Source organism: Penicillium vulpinum (assembly GCF_028829585.1).
Source record: "Penicillium vulpinum strain IBT 29486 chromosome Unknown utg000001l_segment0_segment0, whole genome shotgun sequence".
NCBI classification, from domain to species: domain Eukaryota; kingdom Fungi; phylum Ascomycota; class Eurotiomycetes; order Eurotiales; family Aspergillaceae; genus Penicillium; species Penicillium vulpinum.
The window spans coordinates 6,496,348-6,509,875 of record NW_026643241.1 but is presented as its reverse complement, the minus strand read 5'-3'; the positions used below and the strand labels follow the sequence as shown (position 1 = coordinate 6,509,875).

The 13,528-nt window shown below is 45.1% G+C and overlaps 5 protein-coding genes across 5 annotated transcripts; 3 read left to right on the top strand and 2 right to left on the bottom strand.

Moving 5' to 3' along the window:
• Positions 1 to 755: 755 nt before the first annotated feature.
• On the bottom strand, positions 756 to 2,435 carry N7479_002328 (CFEM domain-containing protein; the record flags this gene model as incomplete). The annotated part of the gene is made up of 8 exons (XM_057250025.1): positions 756 to 1,042; positions 1,106 to 1,173; positions 1,231 to 1,613; positions 1,676 to 1,743; positions 1,803 to 1,839; positions 1,899 to 2,083; positions 2,138 to 2,273; positions 2,337 to 2,435. 8 exons carry the CDS (start codon positions 2,433 to 2,435, stop codon positions 756 to 758), a joined length of 1,263 nt encoding a protein of 420 aa, XP_057114457.1.
• Positions 2,436 to 3,951: 1,516 nt separating this feature from the next.
• N7479_002327 (peroxidase family protein) lies at positions 3,952 to 5,626 on the top strand (the record flags this gene model as incomplete). Its single annotated transcript, XM_057250024.1, has 7 exons — positions 3,952 to 4,165; positions 4,220 to 4,338; positions 4,390 to 4,420; positions 4,476 to 4,625; positions 4,678 to 4,998; positions 5,063 to 5,237; positions 5,296 to 5,626. The coding sequence occupies 7 exons, from the start codon at positions 3,952 to 3,954 to the stop codon at positions 5,624 to 5,626; spliced, it is 1,341 nt and encodes a 446-aa protein (XP_057114456.1).
• Positions 5,627 to 7,063: 1,437 nt separating this feature from the next.
• N7479_002326 (serine hydrolase domain-containing protein) lies at positions 7,064 to 8,983 on the top strand (the record flags this gene model as incomplete). The annotated part of the gene is made up of 4 exons (XM_057250023.1): positions 7,064 to 7,589; positions 7,648 to 7,761; positions 7,909 to 8,143; positions 8,197 to 8,983. 4 exons carry the CDS (start codon positions 7,064 to 7,066, stop codon positions 8,981 to 8,983), a joined length of 1,662 nt encoding a protein of 553 aa, XP_057114455.1.
• A 603-nt stretch (positions 8,984 to 9,586) lies between these two features.
• Positions 9,587 to 10,659, top strand: N7479_002325 (uncharacterized protein; the record flags this gene model as incomplete). Its single annotated transcript, XM_057250022.1, has 2 exons — positions 9,587 to 9,763; positions 9,814 to 10,659. The coding sequence occupies 2 exons, from the start codon at positions 9,587 to 9,589 to the stop codon at positions 10,657 to 10,659; spliced, it is 1,023 nt and encodes a 340-aa protein (XP_057114454.1).
• A 446-nt stretch (positions 10,660 to 11,105) lies between these two features.
• Positions 11,106 to 12,437, bottom strand: N7479_002324 (uncharacterized protein; the record flags this gene model as incomplete). The annotated part of the gene is made up of 4 exons (XM_057250021.1): positions 11,106 to 11,867; positions 11,927 to 12,087; positions 12,150 to 12,251; positions 12,350 to 12,437. The coding sequence occupies 4 exons, from the start codon at positions 12,435 to 12,437 to the stop codon at positions 11,106 to 11,108; spliced, it is 1,113 nt and encodes a 370-aa protein (XP_057114453.1).
• Positions 12,438 to 13,528: the final 1,091 nt, after the last annotated feature.

The following is a 13,528-nucleotide window of genomic DNA, read 5'->3' as shown; positions in this document are numbered from 1 at the left end:
GACTCGTACGGAGTATTGAGCTAGGTCTGAATGCAGTGGCATCTCGGCAAAATAGAGATAGACATTCATACTGTTGGCTTGTGGGACTGGCCGGCCAATCAATATGTCTGAAATCCAGGCCCCTCGTGCCGACCTCCTAGCGTCCTCTCTATCCCGTTTGACATGCCGATCATACAGCCTCCGAACAGCCACCAATCTAACGGCGGAGCTAATTTTATTTAGGTATTGTTTTTTTTTTGTTTTCGTGATAACGACACAGTTTACTGTTTTGGGGTTGGGTGGGGACACAGAATAAGTGGATTGGAACCTGATATCCATACTGGAAGTGAGATCCAAAGGCTGGAGCTACTCAGGAGTTGCTCCACTCTGCGGTGAAAACCGATGTAAAGGAGTGCATACTAAGTACTTTGGCCTGAAGGCTGAAGCCCCTTATTGCTGCCGCGGAACTGGCGATGTAGGTAGCAACACTACTTTGCTTCTTTACTGTTTCATTAAAACTCGCTGAAATTGCCTCTCATATTATATGTATAGTGTTAAATTCATATGGGAAGAAAAATATAACGTGGGCTTTTTAATAACTAGAATTCAGTTATATATTTACTCATTATGTTGAATATATATTAGAGAGGAAGATGTTTTGGCAGGATCTAGCAATCCGATGATATAAATAGATAGGCACAAAGATAGAAAAGGAAATGAAGAAAATGAACATTATTGCTCTATATAAGAAGAGACTCAGTCATTTTTGCCCTCAACTAGACCGGATGGGGGTGGTGTAGCCGGGTCTCATCAGAGGACTCCACGTCATCAAGTGGGTAGAATTGGCGATCGCCATTCTTGCTCTGGACAGGGACAGGTGTAAACTGAGATCCTGTCCCGCGAGAATGAGAGTTTAGGCCATAGGCTGATTTGGCCTGCGCGGTATCGCCAAATAGTCCGGGAGATACACGACGTAGTAACGATCGAATGGCAGGCAGACACGCACAGATAACGCCAACGTCACATTCAATAGTACTCCAATACCCAACAGTCACATAATCCCCTTACAGATGTCAATGAAAATGGACATGTTGAAAGAGGAAGGAGGAGGAAAAGAAACACTCACAGGTTAGGTTAGTGGTAGAGGCGAAGTGAATGAGTGAATTCAGTCGTAGGATGCTGACAAGGGTGACACTAAGTTCATAAGTTAATCACAGACATTGTGGAACAGACTAGAATAGGGAAACGCACAAGATGCCCAAGCCAAACATGCAAATTACGTATGACTTCCGTTTTACGGAAAGGTTCAGACCGTACAGCTGACGAAGTGGAAGTACCATGACAAGTATATCAAGGAACATGTTCAGCGCTGCCGCTGCCCAGCCCTGTGCGTTGATATGGTTGCATTTGTATTTTTCCTCTTCATACCAGCGGTGCCACGCTCCAGGTAGAGGTCGACACTGGAAGACCGAGATCAATATAAAGGCAATCCAGTAGCAAACGTTCAGTGCAATTGTCACGTAAGTTGCTGTCCGAAACGTCCGATCAGGGAAGATACGAAGGTAGAAACAACAAATCGATATTTTGGTCAACGGGAGAATGCTTAGATAGATCAATTCATCCCAAAAGTAGATCTGGCGCCATTAGACAAATTCGTCTTGGAAAATCCATAAAACAAGGGTTTCGAGGTACTCACATAGAGAATGTGGGTGATGTTATCGAAAGGGAGAGTCCACATATCTTTTCCTAAACCAGCATTGGCCACTGTACAAAGCGGTTAGTTAATTGAAGATGGTTTTAATCAGCTGTAAAGGAAATCATACAAACAACCGAGAGTGCTGAGAGTGGAACGAGAAATGCCTGTCAGCTTTTAGTGAGAAGAAAATTCAGCTTCAAGCAAAGGGAAAATTTGTATATACCATCGTCAGCATCATTGTCCAGTCATCTGCGCCAAAAACGCCACCACAGCACCTGAATCGAGCCACCATCCGGAGAATAAATGCGATTAGAGCTATAACTCCGCCTGCAACTCCTGCATGGGAAACAATCTTTGTGCGATCCCGGATAGGGGCACCGCACGTTGACGTGGTGACATTTTTTGTAGCTTGTGTATGTTAGCAGTGACCGGTGAGTATGAAAGATAAAATGATTGACTCACCTAAAGATTCTCGAATGGTGCAACTAGTGAGAACACATTTTTGGAGAACGGCTATGTAATGTGCATCATTGCATAGACATATCTGGTCGGTTGCTTTGCAGGACGATTGCGGCACCGAAGTCATCATACAATCCAGCTTCAAAGGGTCAGCTTTAACTAGTTCGCGCCAAAAGAGGGGCAGAAAAATTGCACTACCTACCGCACATGAGGGTAAAACGGCTGCCAACTGTTCCATTCCTGCTATGACAGTCGTTGCGCACAAGGCGGCCACGATGGCTAGTATATTGAACAAACGCATTGCGAGGATTGCAGAATAGGATGCATTCGTGATCAAGAGACTGACAGAGAAGACTTGAGCTGATTTTGACCAGGCGAGTCAGGAGAATCTACGGAGTAATTTTATGTGATTCATGACGATCTCTTGGCTGGATAGAATAGTTTGATGTGCCTCCCCTGTTGGGATTGTTAGCGCGCGAAGACCGCCAGTTCAAGCGCCGCGTTTGTCCTCGCTGCAAATCTCATTTGTGCTTGTCCAAGTTCTCGGGCATCAGATCTGTCATTGATATGATTGACAATAGTTCGAGAACTGCTCTAACACCCTCGCAATCATCATATTGCGGCCTAAAAAATGCACAGGTTCAGCAGTTTCTGACCTAAATGACAAAAGTACAACCTCTTGCATTCAGCCATACAGCCACCATGACCTCCTTCTGGATCCATCAAGAAGTCAACTAAGCTCCTCTCTCCCGACATGGTGGCTGATTTGGAAAATTAGGATCTGCACGTATACGAGCATTTCCCCAGTTCTTCTCGGCCCTGCTCTAGATGTTCTAGGGGCCCACAAAAAACCGGCCTGAGCGTCCACAAAGCAAGCCAAAGAGCTTGATAAGCCGCTGATCTACATTCCAAGGTCGGGACTTTGAAACTTCACCCCACCCGGAACGGGTTTCTGCGTTCCATTTCTATAATTGAAGCTACTAGTCTCCAGAAAGAGCTACAAGCGGTCTCCGGAACAATGGCTGCCCTGGCCCATTGTAGCTCAGTCTCTGTGGAGAAGATCCGAATATTATCCGAAGTGGGTCTTGAGTCTTACTGTCCTGAGGAAAAGATCGCCTCGATATTATGATGTACACATATCCTTCGACCTATAGTTTAAAAGCCCAGTGCTATGATCGGCACTGTCATTGAACTAGGGCTCAATTTCGATACGGAGGCGGTTGCTAACCTTCGACTTCACCGCGAGGGCGTGCGCTAAGATTCATGCCTGCGCGTCCGAACATTCCCCAACCAGGCCTGATCAACATCAACCTACAAATATATCTGTAATCACCTGCAGTATAGCTGCACAGATGAATATCCAGAGATAAGGGGCTTGTACCGTGCTATTTGCAGATTTTTACAGGGGTACTGAAAAGGATCAACAATGTAATCCTTCAAGAGAAGGATCCAGAGCATTGTACTTGATTGCCCGCAAGAAGCGGGGCTTTAATTTACGATATACCTGTGTTCTATGCAATACAGCTACCATACGGCTTGCCAGTCATCTTTACTACTACTACTCCTTTAGGCAAGAATTGCATATATTCCACAGTGGGCTCATGCGCTAACACGGAGCCATTCAGGGGAGCATTATTTTTCAGCATGTGTATCATTCGGAGATTTATCTAGGCACATGATTGTCGCAGGATATCTAAGGAACGCATTATTCCAGTCTTCTTAGGTGGCGTTCTTTAGTCGCCCGTTATATGATCATTTCTTCGATCCCAAGTGGAAACTGGAATTTCTAGTTGAGGATAACCAGCACATTATTGACCATGCGCATCTTCACATCAGGCCTTCTGGTCTGGCAACTGTCATTGCTTACCATAGTATTGGCTTTCCCGGGGTCAATGAACGGCCACAATGGCCACTCAGGACATCAAAAAATGCACAAAATTTGCCCATATGCCAACGTCCAGGACCAATCCAAGCCAAAGACGGAACATGAAAAGCGGTTTCTCTTCAGTCTGATGAAATCCCCTGTTGATAGTATGTTACAAATATCCCCCCATACTGTCACAATTTATAACAAAATAACTCTAGTTACCGGCAAACATGCATTCCAACCTCCGGACTTCGAGAATGGTGACCAGCGAGGCCCCTGTCCGGGCCTTAATGCACTTGCAAATCATGGATATATTCCGCGGAGTGGAGTGGTTTCGGTAGGTTATTCCAGCGTGGCCAACAGGAGCTCCTAATCTAAACGTGAGAAGTTCTTAGAAGTGATTGCAGCAATCAACAAAGGTACAATTGCATCATCGAATCATCTATGCAGCATATACTAACCTCTGTTCTGCAGTGTATGGTATGGGTGTTGATCTGGCTACCATCCTTGCGATTATGGGCACCGTCTGGACTGGGGACGTGATATCCCTCGCTCCCAGCTTCTCCATCGGGGGTCCCGATACTGGTGTTAACAACTTACTGAATAACTTGGGGGGCGTCCTTGGTTAGAATACCCTTGCTTCCAATTATCTGTGAAATGCTAACATCACCTGCAGGCGAACCCCAAGGCCTGATTGGCTCGCACAATTTTATCGAAGCCGACTCCTCCAACACGCGTGACGATCTCGACGTTACAGGCAACAGCTGGACGCTGAACATGGACAAGTTCATGACTTGGTATAATATGTCTTCCGACGGCACTTATGATATGAGTCTTATGGCTGAACGTGCAAAGATCCGTATGGAGCAGAGTATCCATACAAACCCTGATTTCTATTATGGACCCGTGACGGGGCTCATTGCGCGCAACGCCGGTTATATTTTCGCAGGTCGGCTGTTCCGAAACCACTCGCGAGAAAACCCAGAGGGCACATTGAGTAAGTTGATATAAGAGATGGTTAAATTCGGCTGGTTATGCGAGATTTGCTAATCCTATCCTAGCTAAGAGCCATCTCCGTAATTTCTATGGCATTTACGGGCCGGAACATAACTTGACCTACCGAGAAGGGTGGGAAAGGATTCCTAAGAATTGGTATAAGACCCCTGTGGACTACGGACTTATCTCACTCAATCTGGATATCATTGGATTCATATTGAGATATCCGGAGCTTGGAAGGTAAGAGACCGTGCCAGTCTCCCACATTGATCCGTGTATAACAGTGATTTTAATATAGCATTGGAGGGAATATGGGTGAAGTAGACAGCTTTGCAGGAGTTGATCTAGGAGATCTGACAGGTGGTGTCTTGAATTTGGCTGGCCTGCTGAAGGATAACAACTTACTGTGCTTTGTGACTGAGGTGCTGAAGTTCGCCAGTCCCAACGCGCTTGCTGGGATATACTCGACCATTGCTAAGCCGTTGGAGTTTGTCACTAATATCCTTGCTGTGCCTTTGCTCAACCTTACTTGTCCGGCATTCCAAGATCTTCAGATGGGAGGGAAGCCGTTATGGGACGCTCTTCGAGATGACTTCCCTGGTGCTTTGAAGAGCAATCGTTCGCTTTAGATATATTGAGGGATTTTCTTCATTGGTGTTATCATCAAATTAGGACAGTTTGACTAGGATCCTTTTATCTGTAGAATAAATTTTGAGAAAATTCAACTTGCCTCCCCGTGAAAACCCGAAGGGGATCTGCGAACCAATACATGCAAATTTAGGGGAACCTACAGGATAAATTCTTGGAGATTAGGTCGGGAACATGCAGGAATATGCAGGTTGACATTTCATGGTAGCCCACATGAAATACCAACCTGCATACTTCGTATAGTTACAGGGTTGAGTGAATTACCCATGTAGGTGGTCTCCTGATTGTATCAAATATGACAGCATAACCGCTATGCGGCTCAGTGGTTTAGTGGGATAATTCGTCTTTCGGGAGAAATCTCTGGTTTCAAATCACCAACATAGACGAGGTCCCGGGTTCGATTCCCGGCTGAGCCCCTTTTTTTTTTCTTTTTTACTCATATACTTTTAGTTATTCTAAGTAAGAATAGAGATTCAACTGTGGTTATGGAGAACTGTACAAAAGCTGGATACAAGTTAGAGAAGCGAGGGAAATATAGGTAACCCCTGGCACTGAGGAGATGTGACGTAGCATGCGTAGCAAACATAGCAAACTCCAATGGAACCAATCAAACAAACCAAACCAACAAACCTATGTGATAAGTAAAGGACAACAAAGGAAATAAAGAAACCGTACAAAACAAAGCATGATTGATTATATTCTTTCGAACAAAGTAGGTCAATTTGTGAGATATCACAGTTGCTATGTATGTATGGTCTTGACCTCGCTTTTCCCTGTCAGATACCATTGGAGGAAATTTGACTTTTCCATTCAGTCTCTTGGAACATCCTTTGACCAGGGTCAAACAAAGAACTCTCATCTGCCAAGGTCACTAGGCTCGGTTAAACAGAAGTCCGACAAACGATAGACCAACGACGGAGCAACAACAGATCAGCTCATGCAACTAAGCTAGCTTCAAGCTATCATGTGTATCTCGCAGCGAAAAAAAAACCTCTAACCGAGCGGTGAGAATCATCTACACATCAATCGTCGGCTCGGATGGCTGGGGCGGTTAGGATGGCAAGGATTGTTTCATATCGGGACAGTGCTCAGATGAATTATGTGGGGCTCATTAAGCCCTGCTCTTTGTTTCCGATATTAGGGCTGTCGCACTCTCTGCATTTGATCGTATGTGGTTATGCCAATCTACAAGTGTTCAATTAACTTGAGTTTGACTCCATCTTCAGACTCGAAACTATGATTGCCCGAGTGCGTGCAACCCGAGACATTCCTTGGCCGCAAATGGGAAATCGCTCATGTCCGCTTTTTCCATCCGCAATCCAGGATGGGACCTACAAATATGGAACCATTTCCCTTCAAAACAGTTGGATCAGGACTCTACATCTGTTCATCAGCCAATCTATTGATTACTATTCATCATGCGCTTGCTGTGGACTTTATCGGCACTAGCCCTCTCTGCCAAAGCCACCAAGACAACAGGATGTCCTCTTCTGGGACCGGCATTTCCTGCCCCTACTGCTCTGTCAAAGGATCCCATTTTTATCAGCAAAGCCGAGGAGTTGACTTCAAAGCTCAATAAAGCCATCGAGGATGGCAGCCTACCTTCTATATCGTTTGCAGCGCAGGTCTATAGCAGTGAAGAGGAAGAATCGGCATTCCAGTTCTACCACACAGATGATCCAGTTAAGTTTGGATCTGTGGGGGTTCAAAAGGTAGACGAGGATACCATGTTCCGCATTGGTAGCATATCAAAGCTGTGGACCATGTTTCTTTTCATGACTTTGGAAGGAACACGGTACTTCCATGAGCCCATTTCGAAATACGTGCCTGAGCTGCAAACAAAGTACAGGCCAAAACAAGCAAAGGATAAAATCAATTATTTGCAATGGGGCGATGTGACTATTGGTGAGCTAGCTAGTCACCAAGCTGGCCTTGCAAGAGACTGTATGATGATCAAAACCCGAGCGCACAATGTGAAAAAGAAACTAAACTTGGGTTCTAGATGCATTTGGAGATCTTGGATTCAAGTCAGATCTTCTCCAAACCCTGGGGTTCCCCCCACTTCCAGAAAAGGAGCAACTGACCTGTGGGAGTGATTATCCTTGTGATAGGAAAGGTAAGTCAATTGTGTCTGCCTAAATTATCGCTCGAGTTGTTTGGCTGACAGGAGAAATCTTTTCAAGAATTTTTCCGTGGTATTTTAAAAACGCGTGAGTAGAGTGATTCCGCTGAAACTGGACATAACACTAATTTGGTTTGTTAGATCCCTTGACTTCGACCTCACAGACACCGATATACTCGAACGCAGGATATCAAATTTTGGGCTATGCACTAGAGTCAATCGCAAAAGGCGACTATGAAGATATATTGATGGACCGTCTCATCAAGCCCCTTAACTTGACTCGGTCCTGTCTTCAAGTCCCAGACCCCAGCTTGGCAGTGATTCCCTACAATGAGACTTTCAGTTGGTTTGGTTATGAAATCGGCGAAGAAGCCCCGTGAGTGCTAATGGACTGTTCGATGTATACATAGCTAACTCACAAATTGCTAGTGCTGGAGGGATATTCTCTTCCGCAAAAGATATGGCCACATTTGGCCGTGCCGTTCTTTCTAGTAGTCTAGTTGACCCTGCCGTGACTAGACGGTGGCTGAAGCCGATAACACACACATCATCCTTGCAAAATTCCGTGGGCGCTCCCTGGGAGATCTATACCTTTTTGATACCTCGTCGAGTGGACTTGTACGTTAAATCTGGGGACATCGGACTGTACTCCAGTTCCATGGGTCTTTCACCAGATCACAATGCCGGAATCACGGTCTTAGTTGCCGGTGGGAACTCTCACATGATGACATCGACAATCACTGAGATGGTTTCCGATATTATGCTTCCCGCACTTGATGACGTCGCCAGAAATCAAGCTCTTGCACGCTTCGGGGGTACATATGCCTTGACGAATGACTCCTCCAATTCGTCAATCACCATCACAGCCGATGACGGGGCTGGCTTGGTAGTCTCAGCATGGATCAGCAACTCGGTTGACATGATCGAGACTTTGATGAGTTTGCAAGGAGTAACAGATCGCTCAGGGATAAGCATTCGTCTGCAGCCTAGTGGCCTCGAGACCCCAGGGCGGATATCCTTCTTGGCTGTTATCTATACTCTTGCTATGCCATCAGATGCTGGGCCTCTTGTTGGGTCCTGCTTTTCGTGGATTCTGCTTGACTCCATGGTGTATGGCAACGTGGGTCTCCCAGAGTTCGAGTTCGCATTGGATCATGATGGGGATGCTACGAGCCTATCCCCCCGGGCACTGCGCGTTACTCTTTCTAGAGTTTAACAGGCCGACAAGATCTCATTTTTGCTTGATTCATCATGATGTATCGAATTTGGCAGTTGTTTGATTTCTTACTGTATAGAATTACTTTACGTACCAGCGCTGAAATATCGATTAGCCATGTTTGAAATTTTGAGAACCGTGAGCGTAAGCTAGCAAATGGGTTTACGAATATCATCATTATTCAGGTTACTCTCAAAGATATATTAATCAGAACTTTCAGTCTAACTATGATGTAGATGGCTGTGTATTAGTGGGGTCATATCTAGGCACAGATTGAGAATACACATAAATCTCTCTGAATTGACTCCTTGGGGAGTACCCCTAGTTCTCTTTGTATGCTAGTTGGGTGCTGAATTGCGAATGCTGAATTGACCCGTGTCTGAGAGCACGCAGCCTTGAGCATTTCCCTCTTCAATATTTAAATGAACAAGGTTGATAATCAGCAGATGGGTCTTCATCCTTGGTTTCTGTACTCTCGGAACACTCAGGCCTCTCTTTGGTCTATACCCTCTGTTACGCTCCTTGTACTGATAACACGACAGATCATATTTATATTTCTCTCCATCCCCTTTCCCGAATGTATTGTTTTCTCCTTCCTACACTATGAAAATCACATTGCACTGGTTTGAATGGTCTTTTTGGCGCACAGTTTGGCACTTCGCCTCGAATATATCGAGCTTCATTCTCTGGCCACTCCGACACCTCTTCATTGCTTTTGCTTCGACTACACCAAAAGGAGACCAGCAGCATCAGAATGATGAAGAGCAGCGTTTAAATTCTGTGGGTGGAATTTGCAATCTTTGGTGACTCTCGCTAATCCTATACTTTAGGTTGATGCCCAATCATCCGAACATATTCCACCGAACATTACTATTCGACGAGCCTCTCAACGCCCGGATAACCACAAGCTCTTGATCATTGGAATTTTCGCTGAAGTGTATCTTCTGGATGATAAAATTATCAGGAAAATTCCTCGTAGCCAGAGTGAAGAAGACAGGCGACCTATAATCCGTGAAGCTATGATATATGGCATTCTCGGTACTCATGCACGGATTGCTGAATGGCTATCAAGGGGCATATCCGACTACATTGACATTAAATACTACCCATATGGTGACCTTGTGAAATATTGCCAGGAGAACTCGATCAGCCCGGAGCTTCGATCTAAATGGTACCAGCAGATCTTGGAAGCTGTTATCGTTATTCATAGTTATGGCATTATCCATTCTGATCTCGCCCTGCGGCAGTTTTTCATTGACGACAATTTGGATCTACGACTTGGTGATTTTAACTCTTCGCAATGCCCTGGTCATATATCACTGGGCTACGAAAAAGCATCACACTGCTTGCCACGAGATTATGAACTTCCTAACACCGAAATATCCGATATTTTTGCTCTAGGATCTACTCTCTACGAGCTAGTTGCTGGTGAGGCTCCATACAGCGAACTCTCTGGACCCAAATCGGAAGATCCGGATATCATCAAAGCTCAAATCCGACGACAACATTTGGTGGATCATGAGATTGAAGCACTGTACAAAACCCAGAATTTTCCGGATGTATCTAACCTATTCAGAGGAGAAATCATACTAGGTTGTTGGATAGGGGAAATCCGCACTGCACAAGCTGCACTTGATTTGTACTTGAAACACTGGTGTGCTTTGCGGATATGCTAGAGGAAGAAGAGGATAGGTTGATTTCTTATAATTCATATCTGAAGATAAATTTCTATCCTTGTATGAATCATTGAGCTGATAATTGGGAAGGCTCTGCCCGTAGGGCAATATTTCAACTTGCCTGGGTGGTTCCTTGTATGAGGGGATAATAAATCACCCCGAAAAAGCAAAACCTTGCATTCATATAACTATGAGGAAATAGAGGTGGCCATTGCTAAAACAAATCTCAGAATACTTCTTCGAATTCGGATGATATTGGATAATGTGTAAGTATGACTTGAGAAGATTGAAGGAGAGAAGCACACGGAAGAAAATGTTTTGGGCCCAAGCCGCCTCTTTCCTCCAAAGGCCGAGACTGTCGAGGAAGCCGCGACTCATATGAAAAGAAAAAAAAAACTAATATACTAAGACGCCACCTGGGCAAAAAGACCATCAATATGTAGACTCTAATCATAATACTTTGCTACTACACCTCCAATGATAGGCTGATCCCCGACTTCACTCCGAGCCACACCTCTGTCAACTCCCTTGGCCACTCTCGCCTTCACCCACTCACCAGCAGTGATACCAACCGCACTATTATCAGTCGTCCGATCATATCCCAAGCGATTCAAAACTTCACTCACGACCGGGCGCAGCTCGAGGCTATCCTCCGGTCGAACAAAGTACAAAACACCTAGGCGGTCTACATTCCTCTGATCCGGCGGTGGTGCAACGACTCGGTGAATACTGCTTTTGAGGAAGCCATTGGTGAGAAAATGGAGCGAATCCGCAAGATTTACCGTGATGCTCCCGGGATACGGCTTTACCCACTTCCACTCGCCCTCCGGTGTGCGAACCTGCAGCGCGGCAACGGGTTGGCGGAATAGCAAGGTCAAGCTGCCAAAGTCGGTATGGCCTTTGGACCAAATCCCGCCGGCCTTCTCATTTTCTTCATCTGTACGCTGATGGTACTTCATGTACCGTAGGTGGCAATCGCTCTTCTCCTCATAGCGATGCACCTTTAGAAAATAGTCTTCAGGTAGCTCGAGGATAATGGCGAAGAGCGTAAGAAGCTTGCTCGCAATTTGGTCATGAATATGGCGTGCGAAGCCCTCGATGATGGGGCGATTGTGATTCACAATACCAGGTTGGGGAATTTCGAGAGCCGGGATGAATTTCGGGATGTTGTAGATTTCTGTGTTGTCATAAACACCCGGAATGATTTCCTAAGGTACAATATTAGAGACCATTGCTTTTCGCCATATATTATTGGGTTTCAACTTACCCGGAGACCCATTGGCTTGTAGCCATTGTAGCCACCTTTCTCAAGCTCCGCACGAAACTTGAGCTTTTCATCTATTGGCAGCTTAAATATCTCCTTGCCAATAGAGAATTGGCGATCAACATCTTCCTGTGAGAGACCGAAGTTGGTAATATAAAAGAAGCCTAAAGTCAGATAAGTATTACAAGCATAGAAAACAGAGCTTGATTATACATATAGCACTGACCTATATTCTGTATAGCCTTGAAGAGCTGCTTGGCTAATTGCTCTTTACCACCGGGTTGGTCAAACAGAGACAGATCCAAGGTGGCGAGGTCCGCCCAGTCCACTACGTACAAAACACACATTAGCCATGGCGTCTCAGGTCTAGGTCTCACTAATCTTGGACTTCAAAGTAGAGCATGAATGAGGACACAAAAGTCTTACGATCAAAAGAAGTCTCTGGGATCTGGTTGTAAGTCGGGATATCATATCCTGTAGGAACCGAGGCTGGTGATTGAGCAATCGCTGCCATAGCTTAGAAAAAATATCAGAAGAAAATATAAGACAAATATGAATAGAATCACAACGATTTGGCCAAGGTGTTCGTGTTATGGAGACAATGGTAGGAATTGCATTGCATTATATCTGGGAGATGGGGTGGTTTATCAAGATCGCAATATCCTTGCCTTCGCAGTATATTTGCGGTTGACCTTTGTTCTCTTGAATTTATTCCAATCGGGCAATTTCTAGCTCCATTCCACTAATAGCTCATGGGGTTGATATACAAGGTCAGTAAGATTGTCGATGCGCGTGCAAGTGGACCTCCGCTTCCTCCGCTTTGCGCCACATATATTTCAGATCTCATCATGATATCCTCCGTTTGCGTGATCGGGAACTGTGCCATGACTAAATCACAAATTCAACACTCCGTTCGTAGGAGTTAACGGTATAATATTGAAAAACCCTACAACATAGTCTGGCAACGCACTTCTCCAGGAAATATAATGAGAATCCATTAATTACACGACGATCCCGAATCCCCGCATCATTGACGGAAAATAGCAAATTGATTCTAACAGTAATCGAATAAAATGTCTCCGTCTAGATCAAAATCCCATCGACACTATTTTCGATTTACCATCTTGATAGTGTGGCCTAGGCCGTAGCATTTGCAATACTTTTGGACTATGATACAATTTCTGTTGTCTGGCTTTTGAGCTTGGTCTAAGCTTAATACTCTCGGAGGGTTTCCAGTCTGATAAAGGAAAGATATAGATAGCTAGTAATAACTGCTCACGTTTAACTGGGACTACCAGCGGTAATTTTCTCAGCTTTGTACTGTCGAAAGTAACATTGTGACGATGGCAGACAAAGAAAACGGGCGCACTTCATCCAAAGACCTGGGCAGGACCACGGCCACTGATATTTCTTCAACTAGCGGCAGCGATGCCAATAATGAGCTTCATTTTGCCAGACGTGGTGAAGATTTTGCACCGACATCATCGAACCAGCAAAACATCGACGGTTACGATCCGGAGCTTATGAGTGGTAGGACACTGCTTACAGCAGAAGAAGAGAAAAAGCTACTACGCAAGATTGACTGGCGATTGATGACGCTTTGTT